This window comes from Emys orbicularis, chromosome 11 (assembly GCF_028017835.1).
Source record: "Emys orbicularis isolate rEmyOrb1 chromosome 11, rEmyOrb1.hap1, whole genome shotgun sequence".
NCBI classification, from domain to species: Eukaryota; Metazoa; Chordata; order Testudines; family Emydidae; genus Emys; species Emys orbicularis.
In genome coordinates, this window is record NC_088693.1 from 73,397,349 (window position 1) to 73,423,606 (window position 26,258).

The 26,258-nt window shown below is 43.1% G+C and overlaps 1 protein-coding gene across 1 annotated transcript in view; it reads left to right on the forward strand.

Annotated features, from left to right (window-relative positions):
* HDAC4 (histone deacetylase 4) overlaps window positions 1–26,258 on the forward strand; it is a 453,690-nt gene that overhangs the window by 165,936 nt on the left and 261,496 nt on the right. The window contains exon 3 of the mRNA XM_065412876.1: window positions 8,526–8,597. Coding sequence (XP_065268948.1) covers window positions 8,526–8,597 — 72 coding nt within the window. The remainder of the gene's footprint in view (window positions 1–8,525; window positions 8,598–26,258) is intronic.

A 26,258-nucleotide genomic window follows, 5' to 3' on the forward strand; every position in this document is an offset into this window, starting at 1 on the left:
TCCTGATAAAATTAGGTGAGCTTTGCCGTGTCCTGTAGGTCAGTAGATTTCAGGCTATGTTGGACAGATGGGAGCAATGAATGCAACATTAGAGGACCCTCCTGAGCACACCCTGCTTTCAGTCCCCAAGATTTCAAATGTAAGCACTGAGCAAGACCACACCATACGATGTCATTTGCTGTGATGGCTTACACCAGAATAGAAAAAGCTATGTTAGAGTTTGCCAGTTACATATTATATAGCTTGAGCTCTATGTAAACACCTTTAATTACACTTTGAAGCAGCTGGGAAGACTGCACAGTTTTTAAATCTGACCTACTGCCAGGTTATCTAGTCCGTCACATGAGACATCACTTATTGTATCCCCTTCCCTCCATGTTTTTCTGGGATGTGTAATTTTGCCATGAAATATTACTCCCCTGTGGTTCCCATTCCTGGAGGACACAAAGGGAAAGAGAGGACAGAGAAACTGGTGCAGTACAGGTGTCTTGGTAAAACAGCCTGGAGAAATATCTACTCTTTTCCCTTCAATTAAATTTGCCTTGATTAATCTGATTGTATTTGTTTGTTTGGGTGGCTGGGGAGAAAAAAGAACAAGTTAAAAATCACTTAGAAAAGTTAGATGCCTGCAAGTCACCAGGGCCTGATGAAATGCATCCTAGAATACTCAAGGAGCTAATAGAGGAGATATCTGAGCCTCTAGCTATTATCTTTGGAAAATCGTGGGAGACGGGAGAGATTCCAGAAGACTGGAAAAGGGCAAATATAGTGCCCATCTATAATAAGGGAAATAAAAACAACCCAGGAAACTACAGACCAGTTGGTTTAACTTCTGTGCCAGTGAAGATAATGGAGCAAGTAATTAAGGAAATCATCTGCAAACACTTGGAAGGTGGTAAGGTGATAGGGAATAGCCAGCATGGATTTGTAAAGAACAAATCGTGTCAAACCAATCTGATAGCTTTCTTTGATAGGATAACGAGTCTTGTGGATAAGGGAGAAGCTGTGGATGTGGTATACTTAGACTTTAGTAAGGCATTTGATACGGTCTCGCATTATATTCTTATCGATAAACTAGGCAAATACAATTTAGATGGGGCTACTATAAGGTGGGTGCATAACTGGCTGGATAACCGTACTCAGAGAGTTGTTATTAATGGTTCCCAATCCTGCTGGAAAGGCATAACAAGTGGGGTTCCGCAGGGGTCTGTTTTGGGACCGGCTCTGTTCAAGATCTTCATTAGTGACTTAGATATTGGCATAGAAAGTACGCTTATTAAGTTTGCGGATGATACCAAACTGGGAGGGATTGCAACTGCTTTGGAGGACAGGGTCATAATTCAAAATGATCTGGACAAATTGGAGAAATGGTCTGAGTTAAACAGGATGAAGTTTAACAAAGACAAATGCAAAGTGCTCCACTTAGGAAGAAAAAATCAGTTTCACACATACAGAATGGGAAGACACTGTTTAGGAAGGAGTACGGCAGAAAGGGATCTAGGGGTTATAGTGGACCACAAGCTAAATATGAGTCAACAGTGTGATGCTGTTGCAAAAAAACAAACATGATTCTGGGATGTATTAACAGGTGTGTTGTGAGCAAGACACGAGAAGTCATTCTTCCGCTCTACTCTGCTCTGGTTAGGCCTCAGCTGGAGTATTGTGTCCAGTTCTGGGCACCGCATTTCAAGAAAGATGTGGAGAAATTGGAGATGGTCCAGAGAAGAGCAACAAGAATGATTAAAGATCTTGAGAACATGACCTATGAAGGAAGGCTGAAAGAATTGGGTTTGTTTAGTTTGGAAAAGAGAAGACTGAGAGGGGACATGATAGCAGTTTTCAGGTATCTAAAAGGGTGTCATAAGGAGGAGGGAGAAAACTTGTTCACCTTAGCCTCTAAGGATAGAACAAGAAGCAATGGGCTTAAACTGCAGCAAGGGAGGTTTAGGTTGGACATTAGGAAAAAGTTCCTAACTGTCAGGGTGGTTAAACACTGGAATAAATTGCTTAGGGAGGTTGTGGAATCTCCATCTCTGGAGATATTTAAGAGTAGGTTAGATAAATGTCTATCAGGGATGGTCTAGACAGTATTTGGTCCTGCCATGCGGGCAGGAGACTGGACTCGATGACCTCTCGAGGTCCCTTCCATTCCTAGAATCTATGAATCTATCTTTGATGGAATTTTGGTAACGGAAACTAATTTTATTCATTTTGTCATTTTTCAATCCAGAATGTCTCCTATCTCTTCCCTTATTCATGAATGTTGGCATAAAACACTGTGTAAAAGCATTTCTCTTGTATTGTAAAGGTCAGTTACACGTCATCAGAATTATGAACTGAACATCTCAAGTAACCATGGTAAGAAGGGAACGCAGCTCAGCAGGAGCAAAGAAAGTGCTTTTTTTATTCAGGACCTGAAGTAAAAATCCATCAAGACTGCCAGCTTATTTTCAGTGTGGTAGCACAACATATGTATTGGCTGTTGTCACACATTTTTTCTTTTAAAAAACATTTTACCGTTTTTTCTCTAATATACCTAGAGTTTGTAGTCACAGCTGTAAGGTTGCTTAATCAGTCCTCTTCCAACGGCCCTTTTTTCAGTTGCTCGTAGCTTTCTCAAACTTTCACTAGATTTACTGTTGGCAGAACGATGATTTCTTCTGCCGCCTTTCTTTAAAAAAAAAAGAAAAAAGAAAAAAAAAAAGTTGAAAGTTTGCTCAGTTATGATTAAATCTTTTTTTGAGTGAAGACAATCCAGGCAAATTTTCTCATCTTCTCTGAATAGCTGTAGCACTCCAGAAGAAGGGGGAAGAATGTTGACATTTTGCAGGGAAGAGAGCTCTTAAACTATGTGGTCTTTTATCTGGTGAAAATCTGACTTGATTTGGCAGTCACCATGGTTAAAAAAAATCTCTTCTTTCAAGCATGGTAACTTTGTTTTTAAAAATATTTTTAAATAATGGTCTTCTAATATTCTAATAGCAATAGACGTGCATGCTTAATAACATTGTGTGGAATTTTAATCTTCACAGCAAAAATTGTGGAAACCCTAACCAATAGATCAGAGTAGCTTTTGTTTTGCTTGTTAGATATTTTTTCCTGAGCTGCTTTTTGGAACCTCCTAAGTGTCTCTTTAAGGGAATTTAGTTGCTATTTTTTATTCAGTTTTGTAACGGTGGTTAATATGCAGCAGCTAACTTGTAGTGCATACATGACCAAGCTCTTTCATGTGTATTTTCGATATAACATTACAGATTTTACTGTGTGTTAATGTTAATTCCTACTGTAGCAAATGCATTGACAGTATGGATTTGTATGATTTTAATTTTTGAAAGAAAATGTCCTCAGGCCCTGGATTGCTATTTGGTCCCAAAACTTAGCTTTCTATGGTATCTTTATCTTACTACTAAAACGGATTTCCCCAGGCAGACCAGATGTGTGCTTGTCTGCTGATTTAAAATAGTGATTTTTAGAGTGTTCTGGCAACAGCTGAATTGTGTTCAACTGATCTTTTCAGTTGTCTGGTTACGGCAGATGTGGAAAAGAAGGATTTCTGCTTTGCCTGGCCTGTTCAGATAATAACAGTGCTAGACAAAACCAAAACTCCAGGTGAAAAAACTGATTTTGCTTTTTGAGGATTGATTGCCTGGGAGATTCCTTACTCCTATAAAGCAGTGAGCAGAAAATTAGTTAATATATGGGATAACTTTTTGTTTTGGCTGTCATTGACGTTGTTTTGATTATCATCCCATTGCATATTATCCATACCCTTGCTTTGGTGTTAAAATGGAATTGTAATATTGAGTTAAAACTCAGATCATCCTGGGTTCTTCCTTTTCATCTTTCAAGCACAAGGGCTCCTCCTCCCTGAGATTCGCAATGTCATGCTGGCAGGGAGAAGTGTTCAGAGTATTGCTAACTCATCAGTCTCCCTGCCACTGAGAGAAGTAGACACTTCTCTGGGGGTCTCCAGTCTGGAAGCCTGTAAAATTAACATGCTGTTGTCCTCTGGTATAACATTTGAGTGTAAGGTTCTGCAGTGTTCCCTTGGGTTTCCTTCATTAAAGCCCCGCAGATATATTTTAAAAAGTGGGAAGTAAAATGATGTATATAAGAGGAAAGGGAGAGAGCTCTGTGGGGAGGAAGTTCCTTGTTGTAGTCATGATCTGTTACAGAACAGCCCATGTCATGGGCGGTGAAGTTACAGAAAAGAAAGTAGACTCTACATTTTCTAAGCATGGTAATTACAAACTTTTCTCTATGCTAACCCTTTTAGCAAGAGTATTAGATCAAATATAAGCATGTAAACTGAACATTTTATTGCTTAAGACCCATACAGAAATAGCTATCTATCTGCTTTAGGTGCTGGTGTCATAACTTAATATACAGTTCATAATAATTAAATTGCATCATTTCCATCCCATGTACTCACCAACCAGCAAGCGAGCTAAACTAACCATTGAAACAACCCTTCCTGTTCAACAAATTTAATCTGTTACATTTCTCCCAGTTTAAAAAAAAGGAATTCTAGAATGCTTTCCAGGTGATCAGATGAGGGCTGATAGGAACAAAGAGGGAGAATGTTACTTCCAGGAACTAAAGTGTGGAGAATCTGGTGTATTCCCCAAGAGTCTATTTCAAGAATTAATGTTAAAATGGAGGGAAATAGAGCATCAACAGAATAAGATTTTGTATATATGTAGTATTTATTTCATGTTATTGGTGGTCTGGTCTCTGTCCTGTGGTATAACATTTGTGTGTAAGGTTCTGCAGCATTTTTTACTTCTATAGGAGCAGCGAGAAAAGTAAAAGTGTAGTATAGGTTATTTGGTTTCAGCCAATTCAATTAAAAAAAAAATACTGTCATGAGACTCCTATCTAGATACTGTAGGACTAGTGAATTGAAATGCCTCTTTTCCCTCATCATAGCATCACTTCAGTTTTCTTCACATTTGTTAATATTTGCACTGTCCCCTGTCAAGGCCTTGTTGTCTTTGGTGCATTGGGAGCTATGGGTGGGATAGAGAGGGGGAAGCAGAAGGGAGTACACTACTAGAACGTCTGTGGGGTTTTTTTTGTTTGTTTGTTTGTTTTTTTTAAGGGGAGGAAATAGGATTTTTTGAAATTTCAAAAATGTCATATTTTTAATTTTTTTAATTGTTTAAAACTGTTGGTGAACTCTAGATTGGTTTCTGAAACTGAGTTGGATATCAATAAGGTATGTTTCAGAATCAAACATATGTACTTCTAAGTGCTAGCAAACCTACTGTCCTCTCCATGAAAATTTCTCTTAGTAACTCACTTCCTTCCATGCTAAATAGTGATTTCATAACTTATAAAAACAAAAACTCTGGCTTACTCAGTATACTCCTGTCTCTTAAGATTTTAATGTTTTAAGGAAGAGGTTTTTAAAACAAATTTTCTCTTGTACTGAACTGAGCATATTATTGAGGCTGAATAAAAAAAGAGTAACAAAAAGGTTTAATTGTTTTGATATGTGGTTTTTTGAAAACTCAATTATTTGGGCATCTTTCTTATTTAGATTTATAAAAAGATACTAGAAATATCCATCACAAGATCAGGCAGCCCTTCTAAAACTGAACATTCACAATAAAAACTCCTAAACTCTTTAAGTCAGTAGCCAGAATCCATACAATTACAAGCTGAGCTGGCCCCAGACTGTAACTATCTTATGCCAGTAAATAACTGTGGCTAATTGTAATTCCATCCACTCTCCAAATACCCTGCTAAAGATCAGCATGTCTCCAATGCTAAAACTCTAGACCAGGGATGGGGAACCTCCAGCCCGTGGGCCGGATCTGGCCCCCTGCTTAATTTCATACAGCCCGTGGCTAGTCTCCGCGCCACGGGCTGGAAGCCCTGAGCCTCGGCACCCCCACATGGGGCTGGAGCCGCAAGCGCCAGTTTGCCCCGCTGTGGGGAGAAGCTAGGGGCCAGGCTGGTTGGTCGGTGGTCCCTAAGCGCAGGGGCGATCAAGAAAGCTCCAAGTCTGCGTGTGCCTACCCCCGCCTGTAGGCCCCCAATGGGGAACCGTGGCCAATGGGAAGTGCAGGGGCGGCGCCTGTGGGCATGGACAGCGCACACTGTGCAGAGCCGCCTGGCCATATTGTGGCCGCTTCCAGGAGTGGCACGGGGCCAGGGTGGGAGAGGGGGAGTCGTCTTAGCCCTGCCACCGACCGGGAGCCACCTGAGGTAAGTGGCGCCCGGCTGGAGCCCGCACCCCAACCCCCTGCCCCAGTCCTGAGTCTGCTCCCCCACTCAAAACCCCTTGGCCCCAGCCCGGAGCCCCCTCTTGCACCCTGAACCTCTAATTTCTGGTTCCACCCCGGAGCCTAGGGGAAGCCCTGAGCCTCTGCGCTCTCTCGTGGGGCTATGTGTGGCCCGTGACTGATATTTTCTATGGGTCAGTGGCCCCCGATAGGAAAAAAGGTTCTCCACCCCTGCTCTAGACCCCTGCACAGTAAGGGGGTGTGGAGAAGTCCTTCCAGAGACAGGAGGCTCTCACAGAGAACCCTCTGCCACCAGCACCCTCTTCTGTATTGAGAGAGCTTCACTTTAACGTCTCTGATGATTAAAGCTATGGCAGTGTAGTACAGGAAGGAGAGGCCTTCAGTCTGGTAACCCAGATCCAAATAATTAAGACCAGTTCCCTGAATGCCACCTGGAAACCTACAGAAAGCTTGCAGAATACATGTATTCCTAGTGCAAAGCTCTGCTTAATACATGAGTTACTGCATTCTGGAGGGTCTTCTGCTTCTGAATAATTTAGGTGTAGCCCTAAATAGTATTACAGTAGTCTAATGGTAAGGTGACAAATGCATAGATAAGTGTACCAAGTGCCACATCCCAAACAAAAAGTTGCACTCTCCTTATTAAGCACAGATGGGACAGTGGGCTCTTTGCTATGTAACCTTTGTTCTAATAAAGCCACAAAGTTGTGAGCCTGATTCACAAATGATTGTACACCACCTGTTAATAATGTTGATATAAGTTTAGCCAGTTCTTCATTTCCCTCCTCCAGTTTAGTATTAGCTGTCCAGATTAACCCTCAGCAGAACCTAGTCCTCATCCAAACACCAATTTCTTATAGACAAATCTCTCATATTCATTCCACTGCAGCTGTGGGGTCATTCATTATTTTACTGGCTATTCTGTCTCCTTTAATAAAAAATGAACATCCAAACTGTTTAACTGGCATGTGTTCGAGGGGCAATATTTGCTTCCATTTGAAAAGAAAAGCTCATGACACAGCTCATTTTATTGATATATTGTACCTGAGGTTTTACCAAATCGAAAGTGATACTAAGAGACAACTGATGCACACAACAGATAGGACTTTTAATTACATTTCTCTTCAGACTTTTTGGAGTAGAGAAAATATGCAGAAAAGATGAGCCAGTGTTATTTATGTAATGAAGAAACATTAACATGTAAATGATAAACTCAGTGCTGTCTTTTGATTTGACTGTGAGAGATAGGATACCTGCTTTGATGTTTCTAGAACTGTATATAGCTTGATTCACATGACTTTAGAAGGTGGTAGACAGCAGGATGTAGGAGAAGAATTAACAAAAAAAAAAAAAAAAGAGGGGGAAGTGGGTGTGGGCCATAGTTGCATGGTCAACAAATACTTTTAAGTGTTTGCTCTTTCATTTTTGGGCAAAAGTCAAGAAGTTTGGTGTGACATTGTGAAGTAGTTGCTTGTAAGAACTTCCGTTTCTACCTCAACTTGTTTTGTATGGAAGATGTAATCTTTAAAATGGAAAAATGCTTTGACAAGATGGACTTCTGCATATCGTACAAAATAAATGTGAGGTTTTTTTTGAAGTGCCTTTTCTGAAATTCAAACCACTGCAAAACAAGGTGCATGATGCATGTCTGTGCATTTTAATCTCCGGCACCGCACTCTGATTTCTTTACCACCTCTTCAGCATATTACAGCTGTTCTTAGAATGTGCCTCCCAGGTCTGTGTTTCTGTTAGCAACTTCACCATACTGTTGTTAAAAAGAAAAATAAATAGCCATTTATTTATTCAATGATAGGACTTATTTACTGTACCTTTTTAGTAGCAAGACTGACAAGTAAGGCTCCCTGAATTCTGACAAGTACAACTAAATACTAAATAAAAACCAAAGCAGAACAGATTAAAGTAGGTTTCATATTTTCTGGCTTGATATATAGTGATTGTTATGGTGCTGACTTTAGAGAATCCTTGTTTAAAGTGATTTGTGATTATTGGTATTTTTTCCTTTGCATTGATAGTTAGTTAATGACCAGAGGTGGTGCTAGCCCATTGTGGGCCCTAAGCAGGAATATTTTTGCCCCTTCCAAACACATGCTAATAATTAACAGCCACCACCACCCCTTGAGCTGCTTGGGGTCCTAAGCAATTGCTTAGTCTGCATACCCCTAGTGCTGGCTCTGTTAGTGACTCTGGTTAATTGAACTACCTTAGACATTCCGCAAACAGGTGATGATGTCAAATGCTTTTTGTGTTTTCCAGATGGACTTTCTGGCCGAGATCAGCCAGTAGAGCTGCTAAATCCACCTAGAGTGAACCATATGCCCAGTTCTGGTAAGAAGAAAAATACATTTCTGTTGAGTGTTATTCCAAGAAGAAAGGCATGCAGAGTATTGTCTTATTTTCTATCGTAAAAGGGTTAGCAGATTACAGCTGTAAATTTATTGAATGATGTCTACTAGGATGTATACAAATTCACTTTTCCACGGTGGGTGAAAATGTTGATCGAGTGAGTGTGATTGGGGAGCTGCTGGCTCTTCTGAAGGAGAAGTAAGAGGAAAGGAGCAGAACAGTCCAGGTGCTCCTGGGTTTTTTTATTAGGGGGGCAGGGAGAAGGCAGAGTGGCTGGAGCTGCGGGTTGTTCACAGAAAGTGAGGGGGGACCAAGAGCAGAGTAACTCCTGAATTACTGGTCTTCTCACAGGCTGGAGGGAATTACGAAGTGAAGTGGCCTCTGAGTTGCTGCTCCTTAGGAGCTGGGGAGAAAGAGTGAGGAGTAAAGTGCCTTCTTATGCCAGGATTTATCAGAGAGGACTGACAGAGAGATAGTGACTAGCATGATTGATTAGGGGTGGCAGAACTAATTAAACAGAATTCTTTCTAAAGATACCACCTGGGAGAATTCTCACTCTTGGGTTTTGATTTTCTAATGTGCAGAATTCCCACAGCTCTTAGAATGTTGACCCCTGGGATCAATGACATCGGTGGGTACTGGGTAAAAGGATCTGCAAATCACAGCTGCTATCTTTAAACTGGAGTACCAGGTCTTCATGGTCAAGGGTCATGTGGCGATATGGATAGAGATCTCAAACCTGGTTGACTTTTTCCCAATAGAAACATCAGGAATTTAAAAAGCTTGTCTATGAGGGACAAGACCTGATTTGTGCATCAAGCACAGGCAGTCTTCAGTGTGGATGGTATTGTTGCTTGTCTGCTGGGCCACAGGCATAGAAGTGCTGAGAGCTTGAAGATCAGCTGTGGAGCGGAGGGCTATAGAAAAAAGGCCATCCTGGATTCACTTTGGCCTATTCCTCCCTCCCTCAGGTCCTTTCGTCAGGGGAGGGATGGCGAAGTCTCTCTGTAGAGAGCTTTCACAGGCTCTTAATCCATTTTTCACCAGGCACCAAAATCGCAAGGGTTTTTTAAATATTCCATAGTATTAAGCCTGCTGCCTGCAATTACCAGTAATGTGCAGGCCCTCTCTGTTCGAGGCAGACTGGAGGTTTTATGTCTCTGATGACCCCCAGTCACCTGTGATACATGGATTCTGACCATTGTCTGAGGTTACAAGTTCATGTTTTCCTAAAACCCGGCCTGCTCTTAAGCACCCAACGATGCTCTTGGGTTTCTTAATATCAGGGAGGAGATTTTGCAGAAAAAACAACCCCTCCTTGTAAAACATCTGACACTATATATGAAAGACAGAAGGGAGCTTTGTTCCATACTTCCCAGGAATCAAAAGACCAGAGGGCTAAGTTGACATGTTTCAGCAAGGAGGGCATAAGAAATAGGTTAGCATGTTTTTATGGACAAGCACATTTAAGTGAAATCATGACATGGTTTTGGATGTAGAGGTCGTTGGGCTTCAAGGGCACTGTCTAGATGTATCTATTTGTTTACCTTTAGGTTTGTGTACTGTCACCTATCACCATACCATCGGTGTGCCTTTCACACCAATTACATTGGTAATAGTTTTCAGAGGGGTAGCCGTGTTAGTCTGTATTAGCAATAACAACGAGGAGTCCTTGTGGCACCTTAGAGACTAACACATTTATTTGGGCATAAACTTTCGTGGGCTAAAACCCACGAAAGTTTATGCCCAAATAAATGTTTTAGTCTCTGAGGTGCCACAAGGACTCCTCGTTGTTATTGGTAATAGTAAGTTACCTAGTGCACTTAATGGAGTCGTCTTTGGTTCTTCCATTTTGGGTTATAAAAAGCTTTGCTTAAAATAACTTGAAGAAGGGAAGACATAGTGGTAGATGCTGTCAGTGTCATTCTGGTAATGATGGAAAAGCTTTATTGAAGGGGAATGTTTTATCATTCCCAAAGGTGGCTGGACTCTGGATTTCTCTATTCTCCTTTGAAGATTCATTCCACAACCAGATCCCCTCAACTGAGAATGCCTTGTCCCTGTGTCTTGAATGCCTTTGTGATCTGCAGTGTCATAAAGGAGTGCAAATGACTTAGAGAGACAGGGTGGGTGAGGATAATCTTTTACTGGACCCAAGTTCTGTTGGTGAGTGAGACAAGCTTTCAAGCCACACACAGCTCTTCTTCAGGTCTGGGAAAGGTACACTCCCAGCATCACAGCAAAATGCAAGGTGGAACAGATTGCTTAGGATAAATATTTAGTATGTATTGTAAGGGACTATTCAAGGTAGAGTGGCCTGTTAACATCTCTGCAGTCATCGAACAAAAGAGGGGATTAGTGGTCCCTTACAATATGTGCCAACTACTTACTGTGAACAATCTGTTCCACCTTGCATTTTGCTGTGATGCTGGGAGTGTACCTTTCCCAGACATGAAGGAGAGCTCTGTGTGGCTTGAAAGCTTGTCTCACTCACAACAGAACTTGGATCCAGTAAAAGATTATCCTCACCCACCATGTCTCTCTAATATCCAGGGGCTGACAGGGCTATAACTACACTGCATGCAATTGACAGAGATGCAGGGTGAAATATTCCAAAGGGCCTAAGTGATTTTGGTTCTTCTCTCATTGATTCCCATTGATTTTTCAGTGGAACTTAGGTGCCTAAGTGATGTAGGAACTTTTGAAAATGTTGCCTGCAGTCTCTAATATAGCTGGAACCTGATCTGTTGGTGGCTTTTAAGAACAGTTTAGGAACATAATTTCATCTACTTTATGTTGTAGGTGATCACAATTACAATTTCTTGTTACAATATGGTTTTTTTTTTTTTTTTTAAGCTACTATTTTGCAGGACCAAAATAACACAGTATGTAAACTCAGTGTGTCAGCTGTGAAGTAGCAGTTTATTAAATAAACATAATTTCCAAAGTTGCTCATATCTTTGCTGATGTGATTCATGATGTTGCATTACAAGAAAGAATTATAAATGAAACAATGGTGACTTCTGCTTCATTAGGAACAGAGAAGAAAACATTTAGGAAGAGGCTAAAATCTGTCAGGCACAGGTGGTTTTCCAGTATCTAAGAGGGTGTTATAAATAATGGAGAAGAGATTATTTTTAACAACTATTTTCAAAGTTGCATGAAAGTGTCCTTCAAATATATAATTTAAATATATAAAACTAACATTTTCTTTGAGTTTTAGAGGTGGATCAGGCATATATTTTTCTGTAGTTCAGTCACTGGCATAGCAAAACTAAAATACTTTCATATGTATATGTTCAAATCTAATTTGTAGGATAATTATTTCTTAAAATATAACTTTTTCTTCCTGGTTAATGGAAGACTGAATGTGTAATGATTGTGAAGAAAGGAAACATTTTCTCTTCGGAATTGCATTATTTGTAATTGAGCTTGCTGATTTTTTTAAAAAAGATACATAAATAAGTTTAGCTGGAAATTTCTTTTAGTCTTCAAACTAATGGAACTCATTAATGCTGCAATAGTATTCAGATGACATAAAAGATGTCTAAGGGTATGTCTACACTACGAGAGTAGTTCGATTTTACTGAAATCGAATATGTGGAATCGATATTACAAAGTCGAACGTGTGTGTCCACACTAAGGACAGTAATTCGACTTTGTGAGTCCACACTAACGGGGCAAGCGTCGACATTGGAAGCGGTGCACTGTGGGCAGCTATCCCACAGTTCCCGCAGTCCCCGCTGCCCATTGGAATTCTGGGTCGAGCCCCCAATGCCTTCTGGGGGAAAAAATGTGTCGAGGGTGGTTTTGGGTAACTGTCGTCATCCAACCGTCACTCCCGCCCTCCCTCCCTGAAAGCGCCGGCGGGAAATCAGTTCGCGCACTTTTCTGGTCAGTGACAGCGCGGATGCCACAGCACTGCGAGCATGGAGCCCGCTGCGACCATCGCTGCAGTTATGGCAGTTATCAACACCTCGCAGCTTATCATCCACCTTTCCCAGAGGCAGATGCTGAGAAATCGGGTGAGGAGGCTACGGCAGCGCGGTGAGGACCTGAAGTCTGAGAGTGGCACAGACCTGTCACAAAGCACAGGACCCCGCGCCGAGGACATCATGGTGGCAATGGGTCATGTTGATGTTGTGGAACGGCGATTCTGGGCCCGGGAAACAAGCACGGACTGGTGGGACCGCATAGTGCTGCAGGTCTGGGATGAATCCCAGTGGCTGCGAAACTTTCGCATGCGGAAGGGGACTTCCCTGGAACTTTGTGAGTTGCTGTCCCCTGCCCTGAAGCGCAAGGACACCCGGATGCGAGCAGCCCTGAGTGTCCAGAAGCGAGTGGCCATAGCCCTCTGGAAGCTTGCAACGCCGGACAGCTACCGGTCAGTCGCGAACCACTTTGGCGTGGGCAAATCTACCGTGGGGGTTGTTGTGATGCAAGTAGCCAACGCAATCGTTGAGCTACTGCTCTCAAAGGTAGTGACCCTGGGAAACGTGGAGGTCATCATAGATGGCTTCGCCGCGATGGGATTCCCAAACTGCGGTGGGGCTATAGATGGAACTCACATCCCTATCCTGGGACCGGACCACCAGGCCAGCCAGTACATTAACCGAAAGGGCTACTTTTCAATGTTGCTGCAAGCACTGGTGGACCATAGGGGACGTTTTATAAACATCAACGTCGGATGACCGGGCAAGGTTCATGACGCTCGTGTTTTCAGGAACTCTGGTCTGTTTAGACGGCTGCAGGAAGGTATTTACTTCCTGGACCACAAAATAACTCTTGGGGATGTGGAGATGCCTATAGTCATCCTCGGGGACCCAGCCTACCCGCTAATGCCCTGGCTCATGAAGCCCTATACAGGCGCCCTGGACACTGAAAAAGAACTCTTCAACTACCGGCTGAGCAAGTGCAGAATGGTGGTGGAGTGTGCTTTTGGACGTCTCAAGGGGAGATGGAGAACCTTACTGACTCGCTCTGATCTCAGCGAAATCAATATCCCCATTGTTATTGCAGCTTGCTGTGTGCTCCACAATCTGTGTGAGAGCAAGGGGGAGACCTTTATGGCGGGGTGGGAGGTTGAGGCAAATAGCCTGGCTGCTGATTACGCCCAGCCAGACAGCCGGGCGATTAGAAGAGCCCAGCGGGACGCGCTGTGCATCCGGGAGGCTTTGAAAGCTAGGTTCCTGAGTGAGCAGGGTAACCTGTGACTATTAAGTTTGTTTACAGAGAAGCTGAACCTGCCCCCGTTTCTTTACCCAGTGAATGTTCACTATCCTCTCCAGTTACATACCCCGTTCACCCTGTTCCCCCCCTTCCAACACACGTTTAAAAATAAAATCACTTGAAATTTGTTAATGAACACCGTTTTCTTTATTACTGTTTTCGCGGTAAAGTGTTGAACCTGGGACGCAGACTATGGTGGGGAGCGGGTGTAGTGTAGTGATGCAAAGGACGCTTCTAAACTCCAGGAATGACAGGCTCCGCACTGGTGGACTGGTTGTTTCAACGGAGCCTGCCACCCCTCCTGTTCGGGACTCTGTGTGTGGGGGCTATGTGACTTTGTGGCAGGGGGAGGACGGTTACAGATCCCCTGCTGCGTGGCTCTGTGATCCAGGATAAGGACCGCTGCATAAGATCTCTAACCGCCCTCCCCTGCCACAAAGTCACATAGCCCCCCCCCCCCCACACACACACACAGAACATGAAAACCACCTCCCAGACTGACCAGGGTAACTAGTGACTGCAATGTGTGTGTGCCCTGCTGCTGAACCTGCCCCCGCGTCTGTACCCTGGTAAAGGTGACTGTCCTGTCCAATTACCAACCCCCTTCCCCCCCTTCAAACAAACTCTCCTCTAAAAGAACATGATGGAAACAGTAATTAACAGAAATGTATTTTTTATTAGCAACTACACATGAAACTGGGGGATGAAACTGGGACGGGGGCTTGGGTGAGGCGGGAAGGAAAGGACTTATCAAATTTTGGGGAATGAGAGCCTTCTGGTACTTGAGCAGTCTGCAGGGGTGGAGTGAGAGTTTTCACGGACTCTGCCGCCCCTCCTTCTTGGGACTTTGGGTGAGGGGGGTATGGGACTGTGTGGCGGGGGAGGGCGGTTAGAGATAGACTGCAGCGGGGCTCTGTCCTCCTGCCTCCGGTCCTGCAGAACATCCACAAGGCGCTGGAGCGTGTCCGTTTGCTCCCTCAGAAGTCCAAGCAGCGTTTGAGTCGCCTGCTGGTCTTCCTGCCGCCACCTCTCCTCACGTTCCATGTGTGTCCGGTGCATTTGGGACAAATTCTCCCTCCACTGGTTATGCTGTGCTGCCTGGGCTTGGGAGCAGCCCATAAGTTCCGAGAACATGTCCTCCCGTGTCCTCTTCTTCCTACGCCTAATCTGCGCTAGCCTCTGGGAGTGTGATGCCAGGGTAGTTCGGGAGACAGTCGCAGCTGTGGGATGGGAAAAAGGGAGTGAATTCCTCAGAAAGATAAATTTTTGGGTGAACAAAGAACGTAGTCTTTCTCTGTGAACAAGACCATGCACAGCACCTATCACATGCGCACTCAGGACAAGGTCGAATTTTCGGCCTTCGCATTCAGTGCCTGGGGTCTTGCAGTGCAGATCAGACAAGCGGGACAGGACAGCGGAATTTGGGTAACAGGCTGACATGGTAAGCCGTAGACTTGTGGCTGCTTAAAACTTTAATAATAGCACTGGCCTCCTTTCACGTTCAAAGCAATGCCAGTCCCTGCTGCCAGCAATCCGGCAAGCATGAACTCTGCCCCTGTCCCACCCCCTCGCGGCTGTCCCAGGGAAAGATCCCTGTATGCTGCTCCTCTCCCGCCTCCACCGCGTGGCTCTAAACCGCCGGTTACAGTTCTGTAAAGGAACAGGCAAGCAGTCCCAATACTAACATTCCCCTACCTAATTCAAAGCAGGTCACCATGAGCGACATCACTCTGATGAGGATTTCAGAGACGGAGAAAGAACGGATGCTTCGGAAAAGCCTGCAAAGACCAGGGCCGTATGCCGCCATGCTCTGCAAGGCAATGATACCCGAGTACTTGATTGTCTCCTGGCGCAGAAACATTTCCTACCACGGACGACCCAATAAGGCCGCTCTCCCCAGGAACCTGATGCAAAGGCTTTCCAATTACCTCCAGGAGAGCTTCATGGAGATGTCCCAGGAGGATTTCTGCTCTATCCCCGGACATATAGACCGGATTTTACTGTAGCTGCACTGGCAGGGACTACACAGTAGAGCGCCTAGGGCAAAACAATCATGCTAAACCGGACATTGTTAGATTTTTTTTCAGTAGTTGCACTGCCAAGGACTGAAACGTTAAGCGCCTAGGGCAAAGTAATCATGCAAAACCCATTGTTAATATTGTTAATATTCCTGTTCTGTTAAAAATAAATGTTTACATGTTTAAAACACTTACCGACTGATCCTTCCCCTGATTCCGTGTCCGGGTTAACGCCTGGGGACGGTTGGTAGGGGATCTCTGTAAGGGTGATGAAGAGATCCTGGCTGTCGGGGAAATCAGCGTTGTAAGCGCTGTCGACTGCCTCGTCCTCCTCATCTCCTTTCTCATCTTCCCCGTCCGCTAACATGTCCGAGGAACCGGCCGTCGACAATATCCCATCCTCAGAGTCCACAGTCAGTGGTGGGGTAGTGGTGGCGGCCGAACCTAGGATGGAATGCAGTGCCTCGTAGAAACGGGATGTCTGGGGCTGGGATCCGGAGCGTCCGTTTGCCTCTTTGGTCTTCTGGTAGCCTTGTCTCAGCTCCTTGATTTTCACGCGGCACTGCGTTGCATCCCGGCTGTATCCTCTCTCTGCCATGGCTTTAGAGATCTTCTCGTAGATCTTTGCATTCCGTCTTTTCGATCGCAGCTCGGAAAGCACGGACTCATCGCCCCACACAGCGATCAGATCCAAGACTTCCCGATCAGTCCATGCTGGGGCCCTCTTTCTATTCTGAGATTGCACGGCCATCTCTGCTGGAGAGCTCTGCATCGTTGCCAGTGCTGCTGAGCTCGCCACGATGTCCAAACAGGAAATGAGATTCAAACTGCCCAGACAGGAAAAGGAATTCAAATTTTCCCGGGGCTTTTCCTGTGTGGCTGGTCAGAGCATCCGAGCTCGGACTGCTGTCCAGAGCGTCAACAGAGTGGTGCACTGTGGGATAGCTCCCGGAGCTATTACCGTCGATTTCCATCCAAACCTAGCCTAATTCGACATGGCCATGTCGAATTTAGCGCTACTCCCCTCGTTGGGGAGGAGTACAGAAGTCTAATTTAAGAGACCTCTATGTCGAACTAAATAGCTTCGTGGTGTGGACGGGTGCAGAGTTAATCCGATGTAACAGTGCTAAATTCGACATAAACTCCTAGTGTAGACCAGGCCTCAGTCAGTAGCAACTTTAGGGGAAGCAAAAAATGCTGTACTTTGTAATAGGGATATTTTTTTCATATAATGGGCCTTTCCCTTTGTTTTTATTTGCTGAATTCAGAAAAGTTAACAGGTGGTTCTGACCGAACTGATTAGGTTTTCAAGCAGCATGAACCAAACACACATAGCTTGAGAAATAGCTTTTCACATGTCTGTGTTTTAGCTCGCAGGTGCTCACTAGATGTCAGTCTGCTTATTCAATGAACTTCGATCAATGGTGAGGATGTGAGGTTCTGCACACAGGAGTTTAGCCTATATATTAAAATGTGAGCTTGTATTAATGATATTTGTCTATGCCACTTGAATGAAAGCTGCTTTGAGGTTTTCATTCTAGTTCTACAATCTCCAACATTTTAATCAGAATTGATGCATTATGTAAAATATATAGATAAGCCTCTTCAGGATTTAAATCAAATATTATAATGTTTTGTAGAATGCCTTCATTGCATGTTTGATCAAATACAATAATGTCTACATTAAGTGTACTTTCATTTTAGCACTAGAATGAGTATGATTTTTTTTTTTTAAAGTTTCATGCCGCTTAAGCTGGAAACACTTATGTGAAGTAGTTTTCTTGTCAGTGTAAACTTTATTGTTGCTCATTTGCTACAATTGAAATAATCTTAAGCAATTTCTCTACTATTGGAAGTATGAAAACAACTTGGTGTATATAATTTGCCAGGAAAATGCTGGAATGCACCATGGGAACATGTTCTTTTTAAACTCAAAAGTTCTAAGTGCAAATTGGCACTAGTTTTCCCACAGCTGATCTAATATGCTCGTCATGACAGATCTGTCTGGTTTAAAGGTGACTGGTCTGTGTCCTTGTAGCATATTCCACTACATTGACTGAGTTTGTTCCAGGAAAGTATTAACACATTCCTTAACAATGTTTTGGCTGTGGTTTTTATAGATAGATGGCATTCAAGGAACAAAGCAATTACTTTGACATGTCATACCAACCACTGTAAAAGAATTGGTTAATGAGGGAGATAATATGCTGCTTATAAAGCAGGTATTTGGAGCAGCATTTAAGCATAGCTAACAGATGCTATTTACTCTCTAATGTGGATGTCAGAGTGGAAAAGGTGTATCAAGATAATTACGGCAGCAATAGCAACCTTAACCACCACTCCTCACTGGTTTGATGGAGAATCTTGGTGGTTGTAATGACTGTAGCAGACCAGAGATGGGAGGTTTCAGCATTTTCAGTAGGCTAAACAAAGCCTGTTGCTGCCCAAGATACAGAGTAATTCCCCCATAAGTGCTAGGGATTGGTAGTAAGCAAAAGGAAAAAAAAATAGATTCTACTACTGTCTTAATAGCCTACACAGTCAAAATTTGTCAACATATTACTGTGGAAGTTTTCCCAGACTCTGAGACTGCCGTGTAATGCCTTTAATAGAAGTTCAGCAAAAGAAAAGTGCTATATAGCAGTGATTCTCAAACTTTTGTACTGGTGACCCCTTTCACAAAGCAAGCCTCTGAGTGTGACCCTTTTTATAAATTAAAAACACTTTTAAATATATTTAACACCATTATAAATGCTGGAGGCAAAGCGGGGTTTGGGGTGGAGCTGGCAGCTTGCGACCCCCCACATAATAACCTCACGACCCCCTGTTTGAGAACCCCTGTGCTATAGCAATAGGCTGCATGAAATTTCAGTTCCTTGCTTCATCCTCTTCTTGGACCTAATTAGCCAGTCTCACTTTCACAGATTCTTTTTTAAAAAGCTACAGCTGTTTAGAAATTGGCCATCACAAGGAGATGGACTCTGTAATAGAGCAGTTTGTCAAGCACGGACAGAAGTTTATTGTCTCTGTTTGTTGGTCTAGACATCCAAAAGGAACGGGGGTGCCTTTTCAGTGCATTGAGACTTTCCAGCTATCAGATCCCTGCCTCTAGTTCCTCTAATCCAAAAGCTTTTGAAGAAAATGCAGAGGTTTGCTCAGTTCACTGTGGTTTTCTGAACCTGGTTCACATTTCAGACAGGTCACTTAGAATTCTTGGATACTCAGAGCTACTTGGCCTTGTTCAAGAAAGGAGACCATTAAAACGGATAGCACTCAGGATTATTAACACTCCAGAAGATTTCTCAAGCTGAGTGTTTTACTATACTTGGTATACTACATGGCATAGCCTTCATGGAGACGGAACCTATAGTGGTTACAAAGGCTAACTGCCAAGTTACTGTAAAACGACACATTTGTTGGCATCCATGTGGTAACCAGGGGGGAGGGATAGCTCAGTGGTTTGAGCGTTGGCCTGCTAAACCCAGGGTTGTGAGTTCAATCCTTGAGGGGGCCACTTAGGGATCTGGGGCAAAATCAGTAGTTGGTCCTGCTAGTGAAGGCAGGGAGCTGGACTCAATGACCTTTCAAGGTCCCTTCCAGTTCTAGGAGATGGGATATCTCCATTAATTTAAATTTAAAGTGTACTTGTTAACATTAGCGACTATACTGTTATCTAATGATAACTGTATAATCGGCCTATGCCTCTATGGTGGTTTTTGTGTCTTTAGGTTTGGTATGTTTATTAAATCACATAGGGGTGGCATTTTTAGATGATCTTGCATAAGACAGAAAAATGGCAGGGTAGGACTGCCAAAGTTTCATTACAATTTCCATCTAAAAGCAAATTAATTATTTAATTATGTCAGCCTGAAGATAACTCCTTCCTACACTAGAGGGTCTGAGGAGATTTGAATCCAGAAATTGTCCTATATATTTATTTTCTAGTAGCTTTCTGGATTCAAATCTCGTCAAACCCCATTTTGATTTTCATAGTATCTAGTCTTCAGGCAGCCTAGTCTTGTGGAATAAAGACAGAGCTGAGAACTGGGAGCTCCTAAGTTCTAAGCTTTTCCCCCCCATTGGCTTGCTGTTTGTCCTTGGATGTGTCACGTAACCTTTCTGTGTCCATTTCCTCATATATAAGAATGGAAATGACACTTACTGTATATACTCGTTCATAAGCCGAATTTTTTTAGTAAAAAAGGGAAGCACCAGAGAAGGGGGTCGGCTTATGAATGGGTATAGAGAGGGAGAGGTGGGACACAGCCCCTCCCCCCCACAGAGGGAGCAAAGAGAGACAGCAGAGACAGAAGGGAAGAGGCGGGGCCAGAGTCTCTCCGCTTCTGGCCATGCTGCTCTCCCCCCAGCCTCGAAAGCAGCTGCAGCTCTGGGGCTGGCAGGCTGCAGCCCTGCCGCTCGGCCCCGCCCCCCAGAGCAGGCTGTGGCCACACCGCCTGGCCCAGCCCGCTGGAACATGCTGCGTCTGCACCGCCCGGTCTGGCTCACCGGAGCAGGCTGCGGCCGCGCTGCCCAGCCTGCCAGAGCCGCTCCAGCCAGGTCAGAGACATCCTCCCCTGGCCATCCCCAGATAAGGTGGGAAGGGATGGGATGGGGAGAGTGTGGGGGTCCCAGGCTAGGGGTGGGGTCATGTGGGGGGGTGGTCACAGGTGTTACTCCCCCCCCCCACCCCAAAAAAAAATTCCCCACCAGTTGTCCTGGCCCGTCAGGGTAAGCAGCTGGCACACCGGGACATTTTGTTTAAGTAGGTTTACCTCCGTGCCTGTGGACGCTCGAGGTAAACAAACCATCTCGGCCCACCAGCCGCTTATCCTGATGGCCAAAGTTTGCTGACCCTTGAATTATAGGGTCGGCTTATGAACGCATTATAAAGATTTTCCATTTTTACTTATCCATCTTTGGGAGGGTCGGCTTATAAACTAACCGGCTTATGATCAAGTATATATGGTACCTGTTTCACAGGGGTTGTAGGGTTAATTCATGAATATTTGCTCACCTCTTTGAAAATGTCAAGCAGCATTGAAATGTGAAGTATTATTTTTAACCCTTAGCACGATTCACATCGGATGAATAATACACATCCTCAGCTACTTCTCCCTCTCTGCTCCCTTTACAACAAGGCTCCAGTTGCTTATTTACCCCTCCCTGACCCTATTCAGGTTATTAAAATTCCCCATGTTGATCTACTGCAGATACTTTGGTTTCACCACAGTCTTGTATGGGCACAGAAGTGTGACTTGCACACCTGCCTCTCTGTCCCAAAAATCTAAAACATGTGAATTTGCATTTATATATCCGCAAAGCAGTGTTAGAAGAGGACCTTTGAATGCAAGACAGTATTAACAGTGAGCTTTCAGATTTTGTAGGGGAAGAAGAAATATTAAAGATATGAACAAAAATTTAAAGAATCATTTGCATCTTTAATCAGTAATTGGTTCTCATTGCCTCTAGGTTTTCTAAAAATGACATTAATGTGCCATGCGTGAAAAATAAGTGATTAATATTTCATGGGGAGTTGATCCTGAACTTAAGAATTTTTCAGTAGGAAATTCTTCAGGTTTCAGATGTGACCTATCAGTTACTTTGTTCATTTCCTCCAACTTTCTATATATATAATTGTAACCTCTTTATTTTGCCTGGATCTACAACCCTGCTGGAGAAAATGGCAGTCAGAGGAAGCGGGCTCTGATTTCTTTCATGCCAGGAAAGTACTGTTTGGATACATATGATTAACATATGTTCCATCAGTATTCTGCTTTTCACTGGAGATGATTCAGAATGCCGTGTTTATAAGACCGTTTGGATTTATCAGTGTCTTTGAGAGGCCCATTTCTGTGTCTGCTATATAGCAATGAAAATTAGTCCTCCATTTGTAACTTCAGTTTTGTCAACCAGGATTTACAGCTTTAGGATGGAGTGGGAGACCATGATCAAATTTTAAACTTTCCTAGGTTCTGACTGTCAGTTCCACCATTCAGGTAAGGGATTGCCTTAATCATTTCTAAAGAATGAATACAGCAAGAAAGTTCAGAAGTTGTATTCAACGTGGGATTTTATGCTGGTAATACTGACCAAAACTCCTTAGCAAAAAATTTTCACAACACATGACAGGAAATTATCTGCTACTTTTGATAGTCCACAGAGTTAGCCTCAAGTTGGAAACAATTATTTTATTCACAGTATATTTTTCCACAAAAACATTTGGCTTGATCCAGAATAGATTTTTGTGATGGCACTTCATACTTCAGGAATCCCTGAAGTGCTTTTGGCATAATTAATTGGATCTGTGTAGTCCAGTGACCCAATAAGCAAATGCAACTGTTACATGCTCAGCAACAGCATACAGCTCTGGGCATAGGAAACTGTTTTAATGAGAGAGGACATGTTGAAAAGCTATCATCTACATAGCTTTTCAGGGCAATGCATTTGAATCCAAGATCAGATCAGCGTGTCAGCCACCCCATCTGACACACTGAACCTGCCTCTCATTACTCCTTTCCCCTCTTCACAGAACTGAGAAATAGAGAAACAAAGCAAGGAAGAGAAGAAAAGCCCCAGACCAGCAAGAGGGTAGATAGAAGGGTTGAGAAGGGAGGAACAATATCCCCTTGTAATAGTTGGGATGGGGGGATGGAGGAGTGAACCCCGCTTCACTCCCAGTACCTAGGCATTAAACAGATGTTATTCTTTCGGTTGCAATATGACATGACATCTTGATGCAGTCTTTCATAGATTCCAAGGCCAGAAGGGACTACTGTGATCATCTGGTCTGAACTCCTTTATAACACAGACCATAGAACTTCCCCAAAATGATTTCTAGAGCAGATTTGTTAGAATATCCAGAATTCATTTTAAGCATCATCAGTGGTGGGGAATCTACCATGACCCTCTGTAAATAGTTCAAATGGCTAATTGCTCTCACTGACAAAAATTTACACCTTCTTTCCAGTCTGAATTTGTCCATCTTCAGCTTCCAGCCATTGGATCCTGTTATACTTTTCTCTGCTAGACTGAAGAGGCCATTATTAAATATTTATTCCCCACATAGAACTTAATAGACTAATCAGCCTTCTCTTTATTAAACTAAGTAGATTGACCTCTGAGTCTCACTATATAAGGCATGTTTTCTAATCCTGTACTAATTCTCGGGCTCTTCTCTGAACCTTCTCCACTTTGGGTACGTCCAGACTACCCGCCGTGGTAGCGATCGATTTATCGGGGATCGATATATCGCGTCTCGCGATATATCGATCCCCGAACACGCTCCCTGTTGACTCCGGAACTCCACTGGAGCGAGCGGTGGTAGCGGAGTCGACGGGGGAGCCGCGGCAGTCGATCCCGCGCCGTGAGGATGGGAGGTAAGTCGGAATAAGATATGTTAACTTCAGCTACGGTATTGCCGTAGCTGAAGTTGCGTATCTTACATCGACACCCCCCCCAGTGTAGACCAGGCCTTTATCAACGTTATTCTTGAATTGTGGACACCAGAACTGGACGCAGTATTCCAGTGGTTGTTGCACAAATACAAAATAGAGACGTAAAATAACTGCTCAACTCCTACTCAAGATTCCCTTGCTGATGAATTCCAAGATTGCACTAGCTCTTTTGGCCACAGCGTCACACTGGGAGCTCATGTTCAGCAGTTTATCCACTGTGACCCTCCAAACTTTTTCAAAGTCACTACTTCCCAGGATAGTCTCCCATCCTATAAGTGTGGCCTACATTTTTTGTTCCTGGATGTGTACATTTACAGTTAGCCATATTCAAAAGCATATTGTTCACTTACATCTGATATACAAAGTGATTCAGAGTGATCACAATGAATGATCTATCTGCTTCATTATTTACCATTTCCCCCAATATTTGTGTCAGATGCAAACTTTCAGTGATTTTTGTTTTCTTCCAGGTCAGTGATAAAAATGTTATATAGCGTAGGGCCAAGAGTCAATCCCTTTGGGATCCCACTGGAAACACAGCTACTTGATGATTCCCTGTTCACAATTACATTTTGAGATCTATTGTATAGTTAGATTTTAATCTATTAATATGTGCCATGTTAATTTGATATCTTTGTAATTTTTAAATCAAAATGTTGTGGAGGTACCAAGTCAAACACCTTATAGAAGTCTAAGGGTAGGTCTACACTTACCCGGTAGTTCGGCGGCAAGCAAATCGAACTTCTGGGTTCGACTTATCGCGTCTTGTCTGGACGCGATAAGTCGAACCCGGAAGTGCTCGCCGTCGACTGCGGTACTCCAGCTCGGCGAGAGGAGTACGCGAAGTCGACGGGGGAGCCTGCCTGCCGCGTCTGGACTGAGGTAAGTTCGAACTAAGGTACTTCGAACTTCAGCTACGTTATTCACGTAGCTGAAGTTGCGTACCTTAGTTCGAATTGGGGGGTTAGTGTAGACCTGCCCTAAGTATATTACATCAACACTATTACCTTTTATCAAGCAAACGTGTAATATCAGAAAAAATATTAAGTTAGATTTTATTATCCGTAAACACATGTTGATTTGCATTAATTATATTATCCTCCTTTATTAATCAAATCCTGTATCGGCTGTTCTATTATCTTGCCTGGGAGCGATGTCAGGCTGACAGGCCTGTAATTATCTGGGTCATCCTGTTTACCCTTTTTTTAAAATTGGCACATGAGCTTTCTTCCCATCTTCTGGAAGAAGTGTTCCAACATTTATTGAGAATCAGCATTAATGGTCTGGCGATCTCCTCAGTAGCTCTTTCAAAACTTGGATGGAAGTTATCTGGACCTGCTGATTTTTAAAATATCTAACTTTAGTAGCTTCTGTTTAACATCCTCCAGAGATACTAGTGGAATGGAAAGAGTGTTATCAGCATGAGACTATATCATTTGATTTTTCCCCATATCCAGAACAGAAATATTTATTGAATACTTCTGCCTTTTCTGCAGTCATACTGATATTTCACCCATTTCCATCTTCTAAAGAACTAATATCATTGTCCGGATTCTTTTTGTTCCTTATATATTTAAAAAATATTCCTTATTGTCCTTAACTTGGTTGGCCGTAGATTTATCCTTGTGTCGTTGGTTTCTTTTATCAGTTTTCTGTAATTCTTAAATTCTGATTTATATTCATTACTATCAACTTCCCCTTTCTTCCATTTGTTAATATATATAATATAAATTATTTTCTAGCTGCCTTCCTTCCCTCTAAACCATGTCGATTTTTCACCAGCTCAGCCTTCTTCCTTAACTGTGGATTGTGGCTTCTGGGGCATCTAGTAATGCGTTCTTAAATGATTTCCAATTGCCAGTTAAATTTTTCTGATTAAATACTTCTTCCCATCTGATTTGACTTATAATCGTTTTCCCTTTGTGAAATTGGCCCTGTTAAAGCTGTGTGTGCGAGTGTGTGTATTTTTTCTTTACTGGTCTAGACTTTATTTTGCTTGTGCATTATAAATCAAGTGAGGATCAGTTGTACCTAAGCTACCTTCTGTGATCAGTTCCTCATTATCTGTTAGCACAAGGTCTAACGAAGAATTCCCCTGTGTTGGCTGCCACACTTTTTGAGTTAGGAAATTGTCATCTATAATGTTTAGAAATTCCAAGAATATTTTAGTACTGGTAACATGAAACCTCTAACCTATGTCACTCAAATTTAAGTCCCCCATAGTCAGTTATTTTCCCTGCCAATTATAGATAGGAGCAAAAGGAGGAAGTCATCATGTTCCCTAGTGTGATTTGGTGGTCTGTAGCAGACACGAGCTAATACCTCATCTTGTGCTTTATCTGTTAGGCCATTGATCCATAAATATTCAAGATAATTTTCTTCTGAATTATCAGTGACTCGGAAACAGGTAATTCCATTTTTGATATAGAGTGACACTCCCCCTTCCCTTTTGCCCACTGGATCCTTCTTAAGTAGGTCATAACCATTGACTTTAACATTCTGTTTGTGTGAATTATCCCAGCAGGTTTTGGTAATAGTAATTAGATCAAATTTATTCCTAGAGACCACAGTACAAATAAGTGATGGTCACGTTAACACCACCCTATACCGAAAAACCACCGACCGCTATGCCTACCTTCATGCTTCCACCCCGGACACACCACACGATCCATCATCTACAGCCAAGTGCTGAGGTACAACCGCATCTGCTTCAACTCCTCAGACAGAGACCAACACCTACAAGATCTTCACCAAGCATTCTCAAAACTACAATATCCACACAAGGAAATAAGGAAACAAATCAACAGAGCCAGACGTATACCCAGAAGCCTCCTGCTACAAGACAAGCCCAAGAAAGAAACCAACAGAACTCCACTCGCCATCACCTACAGTCCTCAGCTTAAACCTCTCCAACGCATCATCAGTGATCTACAACCCATCGT